General features: G+C 39.0%; 1 protein-coding gene across 1 annotated transcript in view; it reads right to left on the reverse strand.

Moving 5' to 3' along the window:
- Positions 1 to 482: 482 nt before the first annotated feature.
- The window catches only part of LOC109030723 (uncharacterized), a 58,312-nt gene continuing 39,625 nt past the window's right edge, over positions 483 to 19,169 (reverse strand). Inside the window, exons 3-6 of the mRNA XM_019041821.2 lie at positions 12,497 to 12,635; positions 7,493 to 7,635; positions 6,805 to 6,978; positions 483 to 3,571 (exon numbers count right to left, since the gene is read on the reverse strand). Of these exons, the coding sequence (XP_018897366.2) occupies positions 3,321 to 3,571; positions 6,805 to 6,978; positions 7,493 to 7,635; positions 12,497 to 12,635 (707 nt within the window). The 3' untranslated portion in view covers positions 483 to 3,320. The remainder of the gene's footprint in view (positions 3,572 to 6,804; positions 6,979 to 7,492; positions 7,636 to 12,496; positions 12,636 to 19,169) is intronic.

Consider the following 19,169-nt stretch of genomic DNA (forward strand, 5'->3'; position numbering starts at 1 on the left):
GCAGGTCTCGTCAGCCTCAGACTCACTTCCACTAGCATCCACTTTGCTGTGCAGAGGCTCGAATTCAAATGTTCATTGTACTTGAGGGCAAAGCTGCCGAAAGCAGGAACTGTTCATACAAAAATTGCTAAAAATTGAAGTACGGTTGCTCAAGGCTGGTTTCATTACCTTAAGAGTTTATATTTAGTTATTTATATTAAATTGCTCTATTTACGGTAATGTGAAAGAACCCTATGAAATCAATCATTTAAATCAGAAATAAAATAAAAAATGGTGTGCTAAGGAAACACATTGTAAGACGGATAAAATGTAATTAAGCTGCTAAAACAATATTAGTCTTTTTACTGAACGAAGACATTAGGAACATACCCAATTATAAAGTGTTCTTTCCACAAAGTATGTCATTAAAGTTGATAGAGGTTTCACTGTTTTTTATATATTTATTGACACCCTATCCATTATTATCGTAGTTAAGATTCAGATGAGGTTCAATAGTTTTTATCACAGAATAATGTGAATCACTAAATACAAAAAGAGCACAAATCCAGAAAACCAAATTGTTCAGGAGACACAAAAAACTGTTTATTTCGTGGTAGATATTTTTTGGAAAGTCGTTATGTTTAAAAAAAACCTGCGCGGAGCGAAGCCGAGCGCCGAAATTTTGACAGGACATCGACAGCTTAAAATTTCATCTGATCATGCCAGTTTTCAGGGTGGATTCATTTTACATTAATGAGCGACGATTCAGGGGATAAGGTTTCAAAAAGTTGGATATTATAACCAAAGGGCCACCCTAGCGTGACACATACACAAAGCTTGAAGGACTCCCAAAGTATTTAAAAAAAAGGGCCAGCCAACGATACAGAAACTGTAGATCGATGGTGGCTTACAAAAAAAGTACCCCTCATGAAGCGGTCGTTCAATAGGCGGGAGGAGAGTGGATTTGTCCAATTACTATTCTCGCCAAAATCGCAATAACATGGGACCTTACAGGAACTTTCACAGTAAAAGATTTAGCGCTGAAATTTTTAGAGTAGACTCACTTGAAGAATGGCTAGGTTTCATACCCGGACACAGCTTTTGAAACAGTTGGATCCGAATTTTATTTACGTGTTTATGTAGAAACATCCCCAAAAGAAACCAGGGAAACCAACAATCCTTGTCCTAACCTAATTGAAGCTTCTGATGTGTTATGAAATTCACCATGGGCATAGCATAGGATCACCTCTATCTATCAGTTTTAGATTGTTGGCATCGACCAAATTTCAATGGTATTTAATATGATGTTCATTACGACCTCTCGAGGAAGATGAGCATTTAAAATCAAGCTTTGGATGTTGCCGATCTCAAGAAAAGCAGAGCTGAAAAGTGAAATTTTCAGCCTCCTCACACGCACTATCTGATGGAGATGTGAGACTGATGCTAAAGAAATGTGGACGCTGTGCTGAATACTGTTATCATTTGAAGGAATTTGATTATTTTCGTCTGTTTTATCTCCCTGGCGGTTTGGAAACACGGTTTGGAAACAAAAGCTCTCCTTGATCATAGATAGAGTGTTACAAAGTTTCCACTACATATTTTGCATAGATACTGAAAATTGGCTTGAAATGGGCACATAGGTAGTTCACTAGGAAAGCTCTTTGTGCTCAGGAGGCCTTAAGCAGGCAGGTATCCAGGGGGGGCTTGGGGGGCTCAAGCCCCCCCCCCCCCCCTAACCAAAAAAAAGGGAGAAAAGAGGGAAGGAAAGTGGAGACAAAAGATGAAAAAGTGCGAGAAATGAAGAAGTTTGAGACCGTTGAAGTTATTCATCTCCTTTAATGTAGTCTTAAATGAAAACACCGTGTTCATTACTAAAATTTTCGTCAGCAAAGCCTCAAAATGCGTCCAAATAGAGTTGGAATTTCAAAAATTTTCCAGCTTTGTTGAATGTAACAAATCGAAAGTATTTTGTGTTAAAGTAAAAAAAAAAAAACATAATTTTTCTGCATAAATTCATGAAAAATCTATGTTACAGAAGCTTCAAAATGCGTCCAAAAAGAGTTAAAATTTCAAAAATGTTCAAGATTTTTTGAATGCATGTATTTTAAAAGTCTTTGTGGCTGAAAGTTCAAAAAGGAAACGTAATTTTTCTGCAGACACTGATGAAAAATCTGCGTCACGGAAGCCTCGAAATGCGTTCAAATAGTTAAAATTTCAAAAATTTTCTAGATGTATTGAATGCATATAATTCGAAAGTATTTTGTGTTAAAGTAAAAAATAGCATAATTTTTCTGCATAAATTTATGATAAATCTGTGTTACAGAAGCCTCGAAATGCGTCCAACTAGAGTTAAAATTGCACAAATTTTCATGATCTTTTTGAATGCATACATGCATTTTTTGCTGAAAGTTCAAAAAGGAAACGTAATTTTTCTGCAGACACTGATGAAAAATCTGCGTCACGGAAGCCTCGAAATGCGTTCAAATAGTTAAAATTTCAAAAATTTTCTAGATGTATTGAATGCATATAATTCGAAAGTATTTTGTGTTAAAGTAAAAAATAGCATAATTTTTCTGCATAAATTTATGATAAATCTGTGTTACAGAAGCCTCGAAATGCGTCCAACTAGAGTTAAAATTGCACAAATTTTCATGATCTTTTTGAATGCATACATGCATTTTTTGCTGAAAGTTCAAAAAGGAAACGTAATTTTTCTGCAGACATCGATGGAAAATCTGCGTAAGGGAAGCCTCGATGTGCGTCCAAATAGAATTATGATTGTAAATATTTTCAGGATCTTTTTGAATGCATAAATACATTTTTTGCTGAAAGTTCAAAAAGGAAACATAATTTTTCTGCAGACATCGATGGACAATCTGCGTCACGGAAGCCTCAGAACGCGTCTAATTAGATTGCAAAATTTTAAAATTTTCCAGGGGAGGACCCCCCTCTGGACTGGGGAGTATTCCGTACCCCCCAGACCCCCCGGTAGTACAGGGACCCCACAAGGCCCCCTTCCCCCGAAACAAAATCCTGGATACGTGCCTGGGCTTAAGGTACACCATTTCAAATAAATTGACTGTAGCTAGCACTGAGTTTCTTGGTATTCCAAATGTAGTTCCTTTACCAAATTTTTAAACTGTTCTTGGAGTCTACAGGACAGATAATGAGACAGAGAAAAAAATTCCAATAACGTGGAAAATAAGAAACGACAGCTTGGGGACTTCCCTTGTTTGAATTTGTTAAGCTGTGCTTAAAAATTTTCTTAGGATTATACCATGTAATACAATACTATAACCATCAAGACCCAAGAATATTATAGTTCAGCTCCAAAAATACAGCTAAGGTGGTATCACTTTGTCAGTGCGGTGCCTTAAAAGAGACTTGGAATCTTGAATTGAATTTTCTTTTTGAATTTCAGGTAGGATTGATTCGAAATTTTCTGTTTTGTTGGCAGTAAGGCTTTTGCTTGGTGATTTAACACGAAGTTCTTCCTTTTCAGGTTTTGCCCCTTTTAGTTTACTGGCTGCTTGCTGCTGCTGTTGTAAAAGAATCCATGTTTCTCCCAAAGCTTTGGCAAAATGATCATCCACTAAAAAAAAGCCAAAAGATCAAGAAAGAGAATATGAGATCGGTGGAGCGAATAATGTAAAACAGGCAATAAAGGTACAAGGGAACATAGGTATATTTAAAAGAGAACATCTGTCAAAAAGTATTCAGGACACTTTGATCCCTGGGGCAACACCACTAGCAAGCCACGAAAAGAACCAGTGCCCATTTATTACTTTGCATGTGCAGTATGGGACCATTAGGTGGGAATATTTCCAATTTAAAGGGGACAGCAGCCCAAAGTAGACATCCAGATTAAGGCGGAAATCAATAGCCAATACGACACAGAGACATGCCTAACCAGTCCAGATTGAAAATTCTGCCTCAACGCAGAGATGTGAGCGATTGAATTTTCAGGCTGTGATGTAATCATGATGTTTCAGCAGTCAATCTGTTTAGTCAGCGTACTTCTACGCACGAGTTTACGCGCTCCAATGGAACGATTCTATTACTATTTTCCACCCTTGATTTCCACTTCATTTCACCAAGTTTTTAAGATACTCAGTGTTGATCCATTTCGTTAGTTCAGCTTTAATAAATGAGATAGGAAAATGACAGAATGGAATAAATCAGCGATAAGGGGCAGGTGAAGTTCTTTGATTTCTAGAAACCGGGGGGCTCCTCAAGACTTTCTGAGAACGATGAGCTTTGAACTGAAATATCTTGAGCACCATTTTTCCAATTAATACATGTTTAAAGCTTATCTTCTGATTCTCTCCAAAATTGCCCAGAAATAACCTGCACCAAGGACTCACTGTTGCCGTTTGAGCGGTCGCTCAAACGTTGGTTGAGCGGTGTCATGGTGTCATGTTTTTCTTCAAAAGTATGTTGCATCCTAAGTATTATTCAATGCTCATGTGAATCACTGCCATCATCTGACTGTGTAAATCCCCCCTCCCCCAGCGAAATTGAGATCATGAGAACTTGAAGGTAATTGATTAATGATGAGCTGCGTTTGGGACTAGAAATGTGAATCCAGAGCCAGAGTGATGCAGGTTTTTCCAAATAAATAGGAAATAAAAATAATAATAATAAAAACCATGGCATAACGTTTGCAGGGTTGCCATCATTTATTTTTCTTCAAATTCCCTGATTTTCCCTGACTATTTTTGCTTCTCCCTGATTCCAAAATTTTCTAATTCCTTGACTTTCTCTAACCTTTAAACAAACATTCCACCTTTTTCTTCTTCTTAAATTATGCTAATTTTCGCTAAACTTAGGACGAAAATTTTCTTGCTTCGATGTCAAATGATAAATAAAGGCATTCAGTAGCAGGTTAAAATATAACAAACTTTAAAAATGACCAGAAGGGTAAACAGTTGAAATATCAGTGATAAATTTTAGTGATCAGTAGATGTGTCAAAAATTCCATGCCTCAGGCAATTCTTGGTCTTCTTAAATCCTCCAACTTTCCCGGTTTTCCAGACTGGCGGCAACTCTAAGTTTGGTTTGTCCTTTCCACCCTTTCCAATCATTTAATGATATAAGATGGACCAATAGATGAAAGGTTAAGTTGATTTTAGCTTGTTGATGGGAATAACATAAATTTTCAATTCATGGTGGGTACTGAAGTGAATAGGGGCTAAAAATTAATTTAGATTTTCTTATAAAGAACCCCGCACAGAGCATGGGCTCAGCGGCTCTCTATGAAAGTCGATGAAACTTTGATAGATTGATATGAAGTTCATAATTAAGGGAATGCCAAAAAATTAGCTCACTTTTGCGAGTAGAAGCCGAGATACTCGCGATTGAACCCGGACTATTTTCGGTGCGGCGGAGGTACATTCTCCGTGTCGTCTTACCTTGCTTGAGCACTTCCGCCAGGAAACCCCCTCTCCCCACGGTAGGTAACTATGATGTCGCATTGTTTACACTCACTCCTTTCCTTAGGACGCTCCGTTCGGGCTGTGCGATATGGAGTTCCCTGCTTCTCGCACCTCTCCCTTGCCGGCGCAGCCGGCCGGTTTAATCTGAAATGTAGTAGCTGAGACAGAAAGGACAGATGCGGGGAGAGGAAGGGAGTACGGCATTCGCACCGGCCGAGCGCATAAGCAAGCACCTATCTACACGTGAGTGACGTGAGGTCTGATTGAGAACGCCGAACAACGAGAAGAAAGGGGACTCGGAATGCTGCGGCATGATAGAAAATAGTCCAGATTCAATTGCAAATAAATCGGCTTCTACTCGCTAAAATGAGCTAATTTTTTGACTTTCCCTTAGTTATGAACTTTATATCAATCTATTAAAGTTTCATCGACTTCCATAGAGAGCTGCTGAGCCCATGCTCTGTGCGGGGTTCTTTGGCTATCTGACAGTGGTTTCTTTTTAACAATTGTTTTCATACTTCATTCTTTCTCAAAAGAACATAACTGATTTGAAGACTGGTAATGATCACGAGCAAAAACAGCAAACACCAAACTATCACACAAAACCTTCGTGAGAAACACCGTGGAAAGGCTGGATAGTACAGTAATGCTGTTTCAAATACTACCAGATCTCTTGACAAGTCCCACTTCTTGAATCATGAATGATTGAGTGCCTCACAGGACCCGCTACGTGATTCACAAATGCAGTATGCGCAAATAAGACTTGTGCCGCTCAACTTCTGAGCCACCGTAGCATGGATTAATATTAACTAATTGAACCCACAATCCTTTTAGCTTGTTTTTACACCTGGGAGATCTGATTCAAGAAAGACGGTTTTAAAATTCTCGTTTTCTCATTTTAAACGACACCCTAGTAAACACCCATTGTGTTTCCCCCATGATATTTCTCATCCGAAAATGAAAGAAAAAATTGGTCAAAGTCCTCAAACTTGAAAAAAATGGCCGTTTTATAGTGATACTTTGGCCTACATTTCGCAGTGAAGAACTACTATTTCTCAGACATAAAATCACTTATCTGCGTAGAGAAATGGCAAAAATTTTTCTTTTAAAGTGAGCTAGCTCCCTACTGCAGATCCTGCAGTGCAGAATGCAGCCCATTTGGCGGTGGCCATCAACACAAACAAACAAGGTATACAGCAAAAAAATCACTGATAAAGTGTATAGTAAATTCTTTACTACAAAAGGGTAGAGATTTACTAACTTTTTTGAAAAGATTTCATTGTGATGGATATTCATGAAAAAGTGAAAGAAAACAAAAAAGTATAAGATTGCTATACAACAGAATGTTCCTTCAAGAAAGAAAATAGGAATAGATCAAAATGGTACTCACCAGAAAGAGATGATGCTGAGACATCATTAGAGTCATCACCTGAGGCATCACTAATCCTACTCGAAGAGTTGCTTGGGCAGTTGGTTTGTTTTTCTGGAAAAACACTGCTATAATCTTTGCCTAATGATCGACGAAAGTGTTCATCGATTACTGGGTCGCACATGCCACCAGCATCTGCAAATGAGAGTAAGTTTTTAATTGCCGATTGCTAATTGTTAGTGGTGATATTGATTGAAAACGATTCAATCATAAATCTAAAGATCATGACATACTGAAATATAATCTAAGAATTTTATTTCATCTAAATTTCTAGCCAATGTCTGGGTACTACACTCTAGTGAGCATGGCTTTTGATAGAGCTTCCTGATTTTTTCACTGTGTCCCATCTTTTTAATGACTTTTATCAAATTTATTCAATATGAAAACAGAAGTGTTGAAATATCCTTCACCCTTACTGACATTATCTGCATGCTAAATATAATCTTTTGAGAACATAAGATATTTAGGTGTATTATTAATTATTGTTAATTATTAATTGTTTATTAATTGTTAATTATCGTTTATTATTAATTGTTGTTAATTATTTGAGTTATTTATTGACACAAGTCTACAAATCAAAATGAGTGTAGTCTATCCTTTAGAAGGACAAGAGAACAGTAAGCTAGTAGATCGCTTTCCTCTGACTTACCAGAGGCTGGAGAAGAGGAAGGAGATGATGCTATGATGACAGTTGGCCGATGTGCTGCAGCAATACTTTGGGAATAAGATGGGGGAGAACCCCTCATTTTTCTGCTCACAGACATGTCAAGAGGTAAAGACTCTCCATTCAAGCTGTTAGAGAAACGAAACCAATTGGGTTAGTTCAAAATTCAACGATGTTAGGTACTTATTTTTTTCCAAGGAAGAGAAAAGACCAAGTGGACAGCATTGACCGAGGACATCCTGTCTACATGGCATGCTGTATGCATTCCCTTATGCCTTGATTTTTTTACCGAAAACGTTTTATAGAGGAAGAGTTTATATCAGTGCGCTGAATTTTTCTCAACAAAATTTGTGTCCTAAGTAACTATTCTCAACTGAACTTAATACTGTTAATTTGTCAACTGAATTTTCTTATTTTTCATCTCCAATTCGACCCGCATTGAATTTGAATTTTCTCACGAAAAGAAAATTTGAATAGACTGACTATAAAGTAACCTTCGAACGCTAATACCGGTCTCATCAGCTGATTTTAGAAGATTTTACACGTCTTAAATGTGTCTCACACAAAATTTTAACTAAAATATATGTACCTAATTGTAGGATTATATTTTTCACCCTATCTACTGGTCTGTTTGAATACAACTCTATTTAAGCTTTTCTCAATTTTCTCTTCTTTGGTGTAGAAAAAGGGTACAGTGTATCCACTGCTAAAGGATATATTTGCAAAGCATGGAATGGTTAAAGATCTGTAAAAAAAATATTCATTCTAGGGAGGGCTACTTGAAACTTGAAACTTGAAATTAGGGTAAAAGGATTTTTTAAAAAAAAAAAAAAAAAATAGAGTTTGCGCCCTTCCGTTTTAGAAAATCTATTTAATGCATTGAAGCGTTTTCCATCAATTTTACAATTGATAGAGGAGTCATTGATATAAAAAATACCGAAAATTGTAGTAGGACCCACGTCGGATGATCCCTGAGCCGCAGGTATTTCATGTATAGCCAATGACCAGAAGTGAAGCTATAAAGGGGCAAGCCGGCCGGCTTCATGATGTCCGCGTGCTGGATGAGAGGTGTGATCCGTGTGACTAACGCAGAGAGTATAGAGGGTTAGAGGCCTGACTGGATCATAGAGAAAAAGAAGGAGGTGTTTGCATTTCGGGCATCTTGGATGACGTAGGACGGTACAACGAGTTTATCATCGATTTTCTTGGAAATTGAGTAATTTATGGAAAAAAGTCATTCTACAAAAAGTGCTTGAAATTATATCATGAGTTGATTTAAGCAAAAAAATCGGACATTATGGTCAGTTTTTCATACTTCGAATTCCGGATTTCACTGGCCAGGTTGTACCGACCTACGTCATAGGGTAAACAAACCTTAAGATGCAAACACCTCCTTTTTTTCCTCTATGCGACTGGATAGAGAAGAATTGAAACAGAAGTTGAGCCGTGAGCAAGAAGTTGCATGCGTTGGCGCGAGAGTGCGCGGCGAGCGGGATCCCCGTACTACAGCGCTGATTGGCCAAGCGAGAGTCGCGGAAGGGCGATGTATGAAAAATTGCCTACGTGAGGGTGGTCCGGCAACAACATACCCGCCGCCAGTCACTGGATAACAATAGAAAATGGTAGTTGCGTACGTTGCCAGCGAGCGCACTGCGAGCGTTTCTGTTTCAATTTCTTAGCATTGAGTTGGGCCTCTAACCTTCTATACTTTCTAGAATGACGGGAGCAGAGTGACTTGAAGTGGTGAGCTTGCGACTTGTATAGCCCTGGTTGAGACTGCATCGGCCAATCAGGAGCGAGCGCGGGATGCACTGCCAGAGGTGAGCGGTGATTGGCCGCCACAGTGCTTCCCTGCCGATGAGACGGAGTCTCTGTGGGTGGTTGGAGCAGTGAATGATGAAATTGGATGTTGGAGTGGTGAAAAAATTGGGAAAGGTGTGTAAGGTGGATGGAAAGTTGAGGAATGGCTGAGTGATGAGAAGGATAGAAGGTGAGTGTCAACGTGCCAGGGAGAGCCATTCGGATCGGGTGACATGCGCTCGAAGTGGTGTGAGTTTCATCTTTCCGCGCAAAGAGGTTGATGCTCGGGACAACCTCGCTGTGTTGCTGTGCTGTGTTCTGCTGCAACTTGCTGGAGCGTGTTGATTTGCGCGCCAGAGGGAGATGAAACGATGCGGTGATCCTGGATCTGTTCAATGCTCATGCTAGAATGATCAACATGACTGTTCCAGTGAAAGATTTGGGTGCTTAAGTACAGATGACTTGAGAGAAGGTTGAGCGTGTCCTTGAGGTGAGATGGCTTGAATGAAGTGAATCAGAAAGATGTTCGTATTCACGTCGGGAGTCATCAATACGACCAATGGCCAGAAGTGGTGCTCTGGGAAGTGGTGGCTCTAAGAAGGGCCGATGAAAGGGGCAAGCCGGCCGGCTATTCTGTTCGCCAAAAAAACTTGAGTCCCTTTATACCCAGAGTTAAGACAACTCACTTTTGGTTGGGCCAGGGTTAGGCTGAAAGTGGCCTAAAAAAAAAATCCAATTCTGATTGGTTCTCGCTCATGGAGGCCGAAACGAGTGCACCAAGATGGCGGTACCTTGAATGTGAACAAGAATAATGAAAATATTACCTAATTGTGGTTTATCAAGAGTAAATTGTTATTGCCATCGGTCCAAAATGAAAATAGATTAAGAAATTATTCATAAACCAATCTCATTTTCTTTTTAATTGATCAATTTGTTGATGTTGTTGTTTTTGTGTGACAGACATCGCAGGATTCCTGATCCTTATCCCTCAATATCGTTCGTTTGGGTGCACTCATTTCGGCCTCCATGGCCAGCCAAGGCCGGCTGCCAGTCAGCTGCTAATCGAGTTGTCTTAACTCTGGGTATAAAGGGACTCTAAAAAGAACAGGCAGTTTTCCATTTGAGTTAGGTAATCCAAACTAGTACTAAGTTGCATCTGACTATAAAAATATTTTGTTCTGTTTTTTGTTCAATGCTTTCAATTCAATATTTTTGATAGTAATTAATCAGTAAGGATGCTGCTGCTAAATTGAGGTTGTTGGTGGATTTAATCGTGCAACTTTTCATTTGGAGCAGATAAGTGTCGAGGTTTGTGTTGAATTGGTGGAGAAGCACACCATGTACCTATAAGCACGCTCTATATTCTTCTTTAGCAGGCATCCGCAAACTCATGTAAAAATCTGTACGCTGTTTCTGCATTAATTTTTAGATGGTGGGGAGTTCTCAAATCATTGATTGAAGTTAAGTCACCATTTTGCTACCGATTAGGACAACGATCAAACATACTTAAGGATATAATAAAATAAATATTCACCTTTTTGAGAGTATAATGCACAATATATTTTCAAACAATTAGGCACACATGAACAGGTTGCTATTGTTGCATTAATTGTCAACACAGCCAAAATTTTTAGGTTTGAAAGTTAAGAACTTTTAAAGCTATTTAACCGTGTATCATGCATGTTTTATGCCCTACTAGTGACAAGGAAAAGCTGATTTTTTTCAATTATACTCATATTAATTTTTAGGTTCAAGTATCAATATCTGCATTAGTAAAGCAAAAATGATAATTTTTATTTCTGTATATTTCTTCCCTCATTCCTAAATATGGCTATAAACAGAAAAAAAATGTTACGGGTGGGTCATGTTACAAGAGGGATATGGAGGATATACTGTGGACAGATCGAATCTTCATTGAGTACTGAACGCCTTGATTGGCAAGAGACAAACATATTTTCTACCAATGATGGAGAGGATTTACCTAAGTACTTAGTGCCGAACCCATACATAGTTACTTTTTGCCATGACCACCAAATTCAGGCTCAAATTTGCCGAAATAGTTCTTTTTAAGCCTGGTTTTGGGAGTTACGGCAGAAAATGATTATCAGAGGGTGCGCACTGAATACTCAAGCAGACACTCTCCATGAACGGTGGAGAACTTTTCCTTTTAAACTAAAGGGTGAATTAATGAAGAACTGATTCACCGGTCCTGTCATATGTACAGGAAAAAAATGAACCTGCTTATTGAGGCACATTTTGTTAGGAACAAAATCGATGCCTAAACACCTTTCTCTATTTTGCTGTATCTTCAAGATATTCTGTAAAAGCCTTAACCCCTTCTCCCCCCCCCTCCCGAATTGGCGGATTACCTCCAAGTATCGGTGACTTTTAAGAGACTAAACTGAATCCTAAAAAACAAAAATTGGGCTAGCCAGCAATTTTCTTTGAAATTTCCTATTGTACCTGGACTATTACTAGTTTTCAAATCAAGTTCAGAATGAATCTCTTTTTGATAGTTCAGTTTTCTTTAAACTCAGAACCACAAACAAAGTACGAAAGTTTTTGGTGGTGCTTTCCTAGTAGCTCCAATTTTTACAACAGCAAAATGTGTTGCGCGTGGAACCTTAGGACAAAACCACTGCTAAATCAAACTGGACTAGTTAATTGTACATGTTACATGGATAGCTATTTTTTTAAATCTAATTTCTTGTCAAAAATGTCTGTGGTTCGAAGATCATCATTTACTTAAATTGTTTCAAGGTTATCGCTCCGGGAATATACCTATTCTACATGTTCCGGGAAAGAAAGACTGGAAGTTTTGGGTGCATGAGTATTTGCAGAGGAGGAACTTGGGACTTCAGAGGAACTGAGTGTACTTTTCTGCTTTTCCTTTGTAATAATTAGAAGCTCTTGGTGTATTCGTCTGACGCCAAACGTAGCTGGTATTTTGATGATCGTCAATTATTCCGGTAATCGTCACTTCTTCCAATTATCATCGATTATCAATAAAGCGTCCCAAACGAAACCGATATCGTTCGAAACTGATATGATAGTCTTAATGTTGAGGTTCAATTCACAGGTCTATAGTTTCAAGCAGCAGGACCTTCCCCCTCTCCTGTCTTGTAAGCGTACACGAGCAAGAAAGGAGGTGACGACGAAATGGACGGAAATGGAAAGAAATGAACTTACTTAGCTTTATGGATGTGCGTCGGGTAATCGGGAGGAGGTGCCAGCTTGTGTCGTCTCTCTCGCCTCCATTTCCCACCAGTAGGTGCGGGTGCATTTACTGACGATTCTTTGCATTTTAATGACAATGACCTCGCTTCCTCTGGAACATACAAATAAAAAACCATGATTGGTGCTTTCAGTTTACTCCGGTTATTATGGCAAGAGATCCAGAGAGCGCTGTGGAAGCATACATATACAGGGTTATCCAAAAGTCACTGACCACCCCTGTAACTTTTTTCCAAATTGAGATAGAAGTTTGAAACATTGGGAATGTTCCTCGGTCCAAGATAGCAACTTTTTGGTCTCCCCAAAATTTTCTGGGGCGGGGGCTAACTTTTTTTTTCAAATGGCAACCCCCCCTTTGTGATACTTCATTCGAAAGATAATAAAAAAAGAAAATTTTTGGCGCAAACCGCAGGTCAAAATGTTCATTTTTGACAAAATGGCGGCCGGTCGAAGTTCAAAATGGCGGAAATTTGGCATCTCCGTTGTTTATTGACGGATTAGTGTGAAACTCGGAATCCTAGGGTTTTTTCAGATGAGAAAAACGATTCTGGCTTTAGTTTTCCAGAAAAGTCAGTCCTTTTCAAAATGGTGGCGATCAAAACGGCGGCCTAGAGCGGGAAGTGGATATTTAAGCTGCATATCGTTGGATTTGCAGGAAACTTGGTTTCTGGGGGTGTTTCGGCACGAGAAGAACGACTCTTTCATTGGATATCTGAAATTTTGACAAATTCCAAAATGGCGGCGGAAATATTGCGGGAAATCAGTTTTACGGCTCATTACGGACGGATTAGCATGAAATTATTTGATATTTCAAGAATCTAATGAAAAATTCCTTTTAATCCAGCCAAAAACCGCCAGGATATCGAATTTCATGCAAATCCATCGGTAAACAGCCGTAAAACTGATTTCCCGCAATTTTTCCGCCGCCATTTTGGAATTTGTCAAAATTTCGGATATCCAATGAAAGAGTCGTTCTTCTCGTGCCGAAACACCCCCAGAAACCAAGTTTCCTGCAAATCCAACGATATGCAGCCTAAATATCCACTTCCCGCTCTAGGCCGCCATTTTGACCGCCGCCATTTTGAAAAGGACTGACTTTTCTGGAATACCAATGTCAAAATCGTTTTTCTCATCTGAAAAAACCCCAGGATTCCGAGTTTCACACCAATCCGTCAATAAACAACGAAGATGCCAAATTTCCGCCATTTTGAACTTCGACCGGCCGCCATTATGTCAAAAATGAACATTTTGACCTGCGGTTTGCGCCAAAAATTTTCTTTTTTTATTATCTTTCGAATGAGGTATCACAAAGGGGGGGTTGCCATTTGAAAAAAAAAAGTTAGCCCCCGCCCCCCTTATAAGGGGAGCCGCCCCAGAAAATTTTGGGGGGCCAAAAAGTTGCTATCTTAGACCGAGGAACATTCCCAAAGTTTCAAACTTCTATCTCAATGTGGAAAAAAGTTACAGGGGTAGTCAGTGACTTTTGGATAACCCTGTATATAGATCGTCCAAAAAGTACCCGGACTGATTTGTAATTCAAGAACTAAGAGAGCTAGAGACTTGATCTTGGTCTCATTCGAAAGATCAGTTCAAAGGAGATCGACTTGGCCTTAGATCAACTTACTTGGTCAAAAATTGACAAAGTAATGGTAACTTGAGTGAAAAAAAAGTTGGGACCTCCTACCGTTCTTAATGGGAACACTCTCCCGTCGTACGTAGTTTCTAATATTGATGGCATTGGCACAGTTTAAGAGGAAACATGATGAGAAACTCAAAGTTACCTGGCAGTGCTGACCAGGTAGAAAATCGAAACAATAGAACGCAGCGGGACGTATTGGAACACGTCAGATTATGTCAAACACAATCGTCGGCCGACCACCCCGTTCGACTCTCCACGGCAATAATTGATGAAAGCTCGCATTCCAAGCACGGTTTACGCAGCAGTTTCAGAGTGATTTTGGTTACATTTTCGCAGATACTTTAAGATGAAGCTCCACAACTCAGAAAGAAACTCAGTATAGAATGAAGAACAACATTGTGTTCGATAAAATTGGGTTGCTGAAGAAAACGTTACGAGGCCAAAAATTTGAGTCAATCATCTATGAAATTATATATATATATATATATATATAAAGCGAACTTCATGAGTTGTTTAACCGTACATTTATTTATTTTAAACAAAAAATTTTTAATGCGACGTTTCGGTGCTTATTATTCGCACCATCTTCAGGCAGAGACTGAGGCGACAAAACAAGGAAAAACGAGAAATAAACACCTAGTCCTCCGACCCAACACGGTCAGGGAAGAGAGGAAAAGATAATTACAATCTAACGAACATTACAAACATTGTTGCCTGAGTTACAGCTATTAATAAATGGTCGACAAAACAAAGGGTAACAATTAAAAGGTATCAGTGCCTACCAAATAGTCCTCAAAATGGGAAAATTCCGTCCGTGAATTCAGAGCGTTGTTATTTTTGAGGATGCTTAACCCTTCTAAATTTAAACGGACCTGCTCATTTTTCTCTTGTTTTAGCACCCTGGTGTTATCATAATCAAATTGATGGTTTGTTTCTTTTACGTGCTGCTTAAGTGCCGTTTTTTCATGCTTATTAAACTTGTGTCCGTCAAGGCGCTTATGTACATACTGTGAAGTCTGCCCAATGTAGACCCCTGGGCACCCTTTGCATGGGATTTCATAAACCACGTCGGACATTTTCTCGTTTGGGATTTTGGTTTTTAGAGCTGATTTAAACCCTTTCAAATTACACTTATTTGTTGTTACTAGCGATAATCCAAATGGTTTTATTGCGGCACTTAATTTTTCAGAACATGAGGACAAATATGGTCCAACCACCGTCTCTTCTTTTTCCCTATTTTTGCGAGGGGGGAAACCGTTGTAGCAAGAATTTATTACCTCTGCAAAAATTGACTCGATAAGTGACCACGGGTAACAATTCTCAATCAACAATTGCTTTGCCTCTTTTATTTTGTCTTTTCTGAGCAAAGGATGTGTCAACAAACATACACGCGTTGCAAGATTTTTTACCACATTGATTTTTTGTGGAAGTGGTTGCACAGACAAAAAATTGAGATATCTACCAGAAAATATTGGTTTTTTAAACCATGACGTGATCAATTTCCTTCTGTTTTTTATGACAGTGACATCCAAGAAATTTAAAGAGTTGTTGACTTCACGCTCGAGTGTAAATTTGATATTGCTCGAAAAATTATTGAAAAAATGGAAAACATTGTCAAGATCATCTTTGTGACAGCATAAGATAATATCGTCTGCAAAACGTTTATAGAATAGCAATTTATAAGAGAACACTTGAAATAATTTTTCTTCAAAGTACTCCATTACCAGGTTGGCAACATTTGCGCTTACTGGTGACCCCATTGCCAAGCCGTTTATCTGCTTGAAGCATTCTTCGCCGAAAGTGAATACTGTTGACTCTAAACATGCTTTAATGCCGGCTAAAAATTGATCCTCTGGCAACGTTGTATGGGGAGCAATTGTCATCCATTTTTCTTTAATAACATCAAGGGCTAATTTTATCGAAATATTTGTGTACATAGACACAACGTCTAATGAAGCTAAAACAAAGTCATCAGGTACTGATTGGGTTTTGAGAAAATCTACGAATTCATAAACGAATTCATCTACGAATTCATTTTTTGTTTAAAATAAATAAATGTACGGTTAAACAACTCATGAAGTTCGCTTTATTAAACATAAAATAACCATGGAATTAGAATTTATATATATATATATATATATATATATATATATATATATATATAGGCCGTAGCCGTAGATACAATGGCCGAAACGTTTGCTTGTAAATGACACCTTATGCTTGATACTTAACAATCCTGTGTTGTCCTGATGTTAAGTAGAAAATAAAAAAAAAGTTTTTGGCTAATTAAGCTCAATGTTAATTCTAACCTCTATATATATTGGTATATATATACTAGCCGTTCTGGACGCGCAAAGCGCGTCCAGAAAGCGCGGCCAGTCAAGGGGCTGCCCCCCTGGACCCCCGATCACTCGCTACGCGAGTGACATTCGGCTCGCTCCGCGAGCTATTTTTCTCAGTGATTGAACATTTGATCACTAAGATGGATACATTTTGGAAACTCTGGAGGCAAAAATGATTTCGTCACAGAACCTTGTTGCCGGAGCGTGCCATCATTTGCACATGAATAGATGTGTGGGGATGAAGCGATGATGGGGATCGATCATTTCTCCAAAAACGCATTTGACTGGGACGTCATCCCATCGGGTGGCGGAAAAAGACAATCCATGAATCTCCTTCCGCGATTTGACTTGCTGAAGTAGCAAAAGTTCATCTTTACCTCTTAAGAAGATTATCGGTGGCGTAGGGGTCTAAAAACTGCTCAACGATAGTGTAGTTCGAGTTCCGAATCGCAGTGAGCCCACTCGTGTTGTTTTCTTATACTTTCATCGCATATAAATTTCTCTGATGTTTTTGTTTTATTCTCTCTGATTGCATATTAGTAATCATATCCTCATTTCATTTCCTTTCCTTTTTCCTTTTCTGTAGCATCTGTGTACATTCACAATTATTATTTTAAAATAGCTTTCCCCTAGTATACAATTGATGCTTCAAACGGAATCAATTGTTTTAATGACATTTCCGGCTAAATCATGGATTTTCCCGGGAAGGCAGCCTCTCGTCCCTCACGGACTCTACTGTTGCAAGATAAGTTGCTTTTTTAGCACTTTTCCCAATTCCAATCCATGTAAAATATTCACATTTATCGCACGATCTGGCAACCTCTCGAGTGAAATAGAAAAAGATGGAATCGCTGAAAGTCTGAATCCTTCGAAGTTTATATTAATGATATTGGTATATATACCATATATTCTCAGGATTCCATTTCATTCTACCTTTTTCTCGAGACAGGACAGTAGGGGAAGTGATTGATCGAAGCAGCAGACATTTCTTCCCCGCGCTGCATCCTTCCCCTAACATCCGACCACCCGACCGTTTTCCCACTCCTGTTCTCTGATCAGACCTGCCAACAGAACCATATGGACGTTGCTTTCCTTTTAGGACCAGAGCGTCGCGCTATTTCCAAATTCCAAAAATAGGTCCAGCATTTAGTGCTTCAATTGTGCTTAATTATTCTTCAAGTTTCAACTCATACCAAGGAAGGGTTCAAAAACTACAACCTACTTAAAAACGAAATGGTAAGCCAACTTCACGCCCAAAAGCCGTTTTTTTACTTTTGCGGGGAACTATAGATGCTAACAATTGTGCTTTGCCGCCAGCATTTACTGTTCCAATACTTCTTTCGATACCCGAAGAGATTTTTGAAATCTGGGCAACCATTCTCCCATCGAAGTCATGAAACCAGTAATAGTAAGCCGACTATACGCCCAAAAACCGGTTTTCTTTCTTTGGCGGGAAACTATTGATGCTGATAATTGTGCTTTGCAGCTACCATTTAGTGCTTCGATAGTTCTTTCAATACCTGAAAAGATTTTTGAAATCCGTTGATCCGTTCTCTTCCTAGGGCCGAAAAACCTTTCTTGGGACTACGACTTAAACCGCGTAAAGACAACTTTCTTAAAAATTGACGGAAACAATTGTGCTTTGCGGCCAGCATTTAGTGCTTCGATAGTTCTTTCAATATCTGAAAAGTGCATATAGAAATTGGAGCTTCGTAGGCACCTAGAATAAAATTTCCCTTCGAAAAAAAGAAAGTCGAATTTGTTAAGGACAATTATATCTATCTTCATGTAATTAATAGGTGAAATCTGGGAAGAAAACCCAATTCATGCGCGGCCGGATTTCGAATCTTCCGTTGTCCCAGATAGCCGCTGCTAAAGATCCGGAATTTTCGCGCGGGATCTTCAAACCGGGGCCGGATTGGCGCGATCGGGTGCCGGTATTTTGGCTCTGGCGAAGGAATGGATCAACGGATTTCAAAAATTCCTTCAAGGAACAGAAGGAACAATTGAAGCACTAAATGATAGACAGAAAGTACGATTGTTTCCGTCAATTTTTAAGAAAGTTGCTCCCAAGCGGTTTGAGTGGTATCTCAAAAAAAGGTTTTTCGGCTCTAGCAAGAGAACGGATCAACGGATTTCAAAAATCTTTTCAGATATTGAAAGAACTATTGAAGCACTAAATGCTGGCCGCAATCACAATTGTTAGCATCAATAGTTCCCTGCAAAAGTAAAAAAACGGTTTTTGGGCGTAAAGTTGGCTTACCATTTCGTTTTAGGCTGTAGGTTTTGAATCCTTTGGCGGTATGAGTTGAAACTTGAAGAACAATTAAGCACAATTAAAGCACTAAATGCTGGACCTATTTTTGGAATTTGTGCTTTATGTTGGCTAGCCAACTTCCGGTAGCTACCGGATGCCACATTTTTGAAGGCGGCAAATTTCGGACTTTCTTCTTCTTTTTTTTCTCTGAAAAAGGGAGGAAAGCATCACGGAAAATAAGAGGCAGGGGTTGTGGGGTATGATGATTATGGGCAATTCCAATTATTTTGGCAACACCCCAATTGATTCTGTGAGAAAAAAATGAGGGAAAAACTATTGGAAGGATTTGAAGAAGATCGAAGTTGGATCAACCTGCGCAGCATGCAGCAG

The sequence above is a fragment of the Bemisia tabaci genome, chromosome 1, assembly GCF_918797505.1.
Source record: "Bemisia tabaci chromosome 1, PGI_BMITA_v3".
Classification (NCBI taxonomy): Eukaryota; Metazoa; Arthropoda; class Insecta; order Hemiptera; family Aleyrodidae; genus Bemisia; species Bemisia tabaci.